The sequence below is a fragment of the Chanos chanos genome, chromosome 8 (genome assembly GCF_902362185.1).
Source record: "Chanos chanos chromosome 8, fChaCha1.1, whole genome shotgun sequence".
In the NCBI taxonomy this organism is placed as follows: Eukaryota; Metazoa; Chordata; class Actinopteri; order Gonorynchiformes; family Chanidae; genus Chanos; species Chanos chanos.
Window position 1 is genome coordinate 36,595,383 of NC_044502.1, and position 3,683 is coordinate 36,599,065.

General features: G+C 42.0%; 1 protein-coding gene across 1 annotated transcript; it reads left to right on the forward strand.

Annotated features, from left to right (window-relative positions):
• Positions 1 to 543: 543 nt before the first annotated feature.
• rpp25l (ribonuclease P/MRP 25 subunit-like) lies at positions 544 to 2,020 on the forward strand. Its single transcript, XM_030782669.1, has 2 exons — positions 544 to 711; positions 1,131 to 2,020. Exon 2 carries the CDS (start codon positions 1,147 to 1,149, stop codon positions 1,795 to 1,797), a length of 651 nt encoding a protein of 216 aa, XP_030638529.1. The 5' UTR covers positions 544 to 711; positions 1,131 to 1,146; the 3' UTR covers positions 1,798 to 2,020.
• Positions 2,021 to 3,683: the final 1,663 nt, after the last annotated feature.

Consider the following 3,683-nt stretch of genomic DNA (forward strand, 5'->3'; position numbering starts at 1 on the left):
TTTTATGAGAATATACCACTCATTATCTGCCCTAATATGGACTGTCAGAAGATAGTAGAGTTTAGCCACATTTAAAAAATTTTTGGCAACAACAATTTAACTGCAAAAAGGGAAGGCAGTCATTTTCTTCTCTTCTTATTTTATACTTTGTTTCACCAAGTATCATAAAACAATTATTATAGTGCCATAGGGTCATGAAAGCATTGCTAAACACCGGATAAAATATTTTAAAAAATGCACGGTCTTGCAAAGGGAAAAATTACATAGCAGCAATTTTATCAACTTTATTAAAAAATTTTGTTTCACTATTGCTCTTAACATCACATGTACGGAATTGAGACATGTACGTCAAATGGCGACACTGCTGGGGGAAACGATTCAAAAATGCCAAACTATAAATACAAACTACATTTCCCAGAATCCCGTGTAACAGTTTGCAACAGTTTGCAGCAAATTTGAACGGTAGCCGTGTATAACCGTCATGAATGCGTACGGCAGTACACATGAGGTGGTTCACTTATGGCTTGAGCAAAAGTAAATGTTAAACTATGGATTTACCACATGACAGATTCTGATTATATGAAACACACTGACGCGCCTGGAAACTGATATTCCGAGCTAGCGAGTCACTGACTACTAGTAAGACGAACATTCCTCAACAAGAAGCAGCGTGCTCAACTGTAGTTACCCCTTCATGTCATTCAAGATTAGGTAGGTGAACTGTTGCCTTAAATAGCTTTATTTGCAGACACAACACATAGAGATGTTTATTTAATTCAGCTTATGAATTTAAATTGTGGAGACGGTTCGTTGGGTGGTATTTCCTCTGAGGAGGTCATTTGACATCGTTGACTTAGTTTCTGTTTAGCATTCTGTTTACAGGTTAGCATTTCTGAAATGTGTTTTCAGCACAGGGGATCCTAGAATTAACGAGTAGAGTAGAATAACAAAAAAAAATCGTTCTCAACAACGGCTTCTCTTATAATCTACAAAATCTGTTGACCATAAAATGTAGCTAACCTTTGTACATAACACATGTACTGGTGCATGACAGTACAACAGTAGTAGGCTATGCAACCGAGAGAGTGCGAATTTCTCCCTTCACAGTGTATTACTCTGTCTATGTGCAGTTGAAGGTCACGAGATATGGAGAATTATACCAAAGCACGCACTGTGGAGCAGCCCTGCCCCTGTCCTTTCGCTGATCTACCCAGTGACACTCCAGAGGTGCGAGTGAAAGATGGAAGTAAGATCCGGAATCTGATGAGATTTGCCTTGAGTCGTATGGAGGAGAAGCCAGCCAGTGTGGAAAGTGAGGGCGGCGATGAGAACCCCGAGACAAACAAAGGAGCGCCGCAGAAAATTTGTCGTCAGATCCTATTCACAGGGTCCGGACCCAGTGTGGCCAAAGCGATCACGTGCGTGGAGATCCTGAAGCGTCGAGTGCGAGGCTTGCACCAGCACACTCGTTTGCTCTACCGTACAGTGCAGGAGGTGTGGGAACCACTGGAGCCCGAGGCCGGTTTGGACAGCCTTACTGTCAGCAGAAATGTGCCGGGCATATGGGTGCTGCTTTCCAAGGACCCGCTCGATAAGAACCAGCCGGGGTACCAGGCCCCGGGTTGCTTTGATGCCCTGTGGGCGCAGTCTGCCAGGGAGGAGGCAGAGGGACAGAGAACTGGTCAGAGGAGAAAGAGGGGAGGCGGAGCTGGTCGAGGAAAAGGCCCAGGCAGGCAGACTGGACGGCCACGTGATGGACGTAAAACTCCAAATCAGGGAGGGAACAGCCAAGAATGAGTCCTGCATGGAGTAGGGTGTTCCAGAGTTCTGTATGTGATGGATAATGGCTCTCACCGTATGAGTCAAGGATGTCTTTTATGGTCAACGGGGACTGACCAAAGAACAGCATTCTTATAAATGTGCTCTGGTCTAATGACCAGAGAAAGAGTCTAATGTAGACCAGAAGTCACACAGATGCCTTAAAAGAATGAAGGATCTATTTGGGTATAAAAATTCTGTGTTGTGTGTAACTTTTCTGGAATTAACTGAATGCGAAAATATGTTTGTTACCAACTCTTCAGTTAGCAAATAAAGACGTTATCGATAATAACATGGTCATGGTCTTGCTTGAATGAATAATATAGTTAAAGGGGAAATCCCACCCCAGATATGAGGTTTTTCTGCCTCATGCTATATACCTACATCTCAACCAATGGCCGTACACCTATGTCACAAGTTTCCTATTGCGCTGCGAAAGTACCTATCCTGAAGTAGGAGCTAAAAAAGCCCCTCAAAATGATGCTCTAAGAACTATAATTGTTCTACGTTCCTGTGATGCAAACACGCGACAAAGGGGGTATTTTCCCCACAGTTTTAATAACTATGGAAAAGTTCCTCCGGTGCGAAAGCGCCTCTGGTCAAATGTACCATGGGTTGGTAACATTTTGGGTTTTATTCAGAATTAATAATTAACATTTCCTTCTGTTTCATCATAAGTATTCTTAGTAAACCCTAAATGCTGATGCTGTCACATGGGAAAACCCTAGGACTTTGCATTTTCTAAGAGTCTGAAACCAGTGTGCCTACCATTTACAGCAAGTTACTTAGGTTGCTTGTTATACTCAGTAAGCCACAGATACATGTCTCACTGTTTGTCAGAGCAATCTATTTCCATGAATGGTACTATGTTCCTAGTAAACTGGCCCCTGAATATACAAACCAAGCAGTTTTAAGTGTTATATTGCCAATTATTCTTTGAAACCACATATGAAATTCAATTTATTGTCCAATCAAACACTCTGACAGTGCAGAGTATGGACACAACACGCAATAAATCAGGGTACTACTAATTGCTACATAATACCACACAATACCACATAATACCACACGACAGGGGTGGAAAAAGTAAAAGCAGAAGTACTCTTGCTAAAAAGTACTCTAAGTGGAGTTAAACTGACAACCCTTTTTGTAAATTGTAAATGAGTGACTACTATTTTACACTCATGTATTTTACTACTATTTTACACTTATGTATTTTTTCAGGGATACTTCAACTCTACTTGGAGTACTTTTTTTGTTTATTTTTGAGCAAGAGTACTTCTACTTTTACCTTTTGCACCCCTGCTGCTCAGCACCACATAAGCACCACATACCACCGGTCCTGTGTGGTTTTGTGTGGTATAGTGTGGTGTCTTGAGGTGTAGTGTGGTTTTATGTGGTGTAGTGTGGTGTCTTGAGGTGTAGTGTGGTTTTATGTGGTCTAGTGTGGTTTTATGTGGTATAGTGTGGTGTCTTGAGGTGTAGTGTGGTTTTATGTGGTATCTTGTGGTGTAGTGTGCTATTATGTGGGGGGCGTTCACGTGGTATTGTGTGGTGTTATGTGACAATCAGTAGGACCCACTGATCAAGATCTTTTGCAGGACTTGTTACAGTTTTAAGATAAAGATTTATCATGTCTAAGTTCTTATTAATGTAAAAATAAAGTCATCATCACCAGGCAACAGAGAAGAATGAGGAACAAAGCCTCACTCTCACCCTGTACCAGCTGGTGTAGTGCCTGACGAATGGATCCCTCTGTTTACTGCTGTGAAGGTAATGTAGTCATGGTGCAGACCCACCTGTGTGTAGGGTTGTGCTGCTGTACCTGCAGCATACAGATAAGTAAGTGGTGCTCTCTGGTGTTT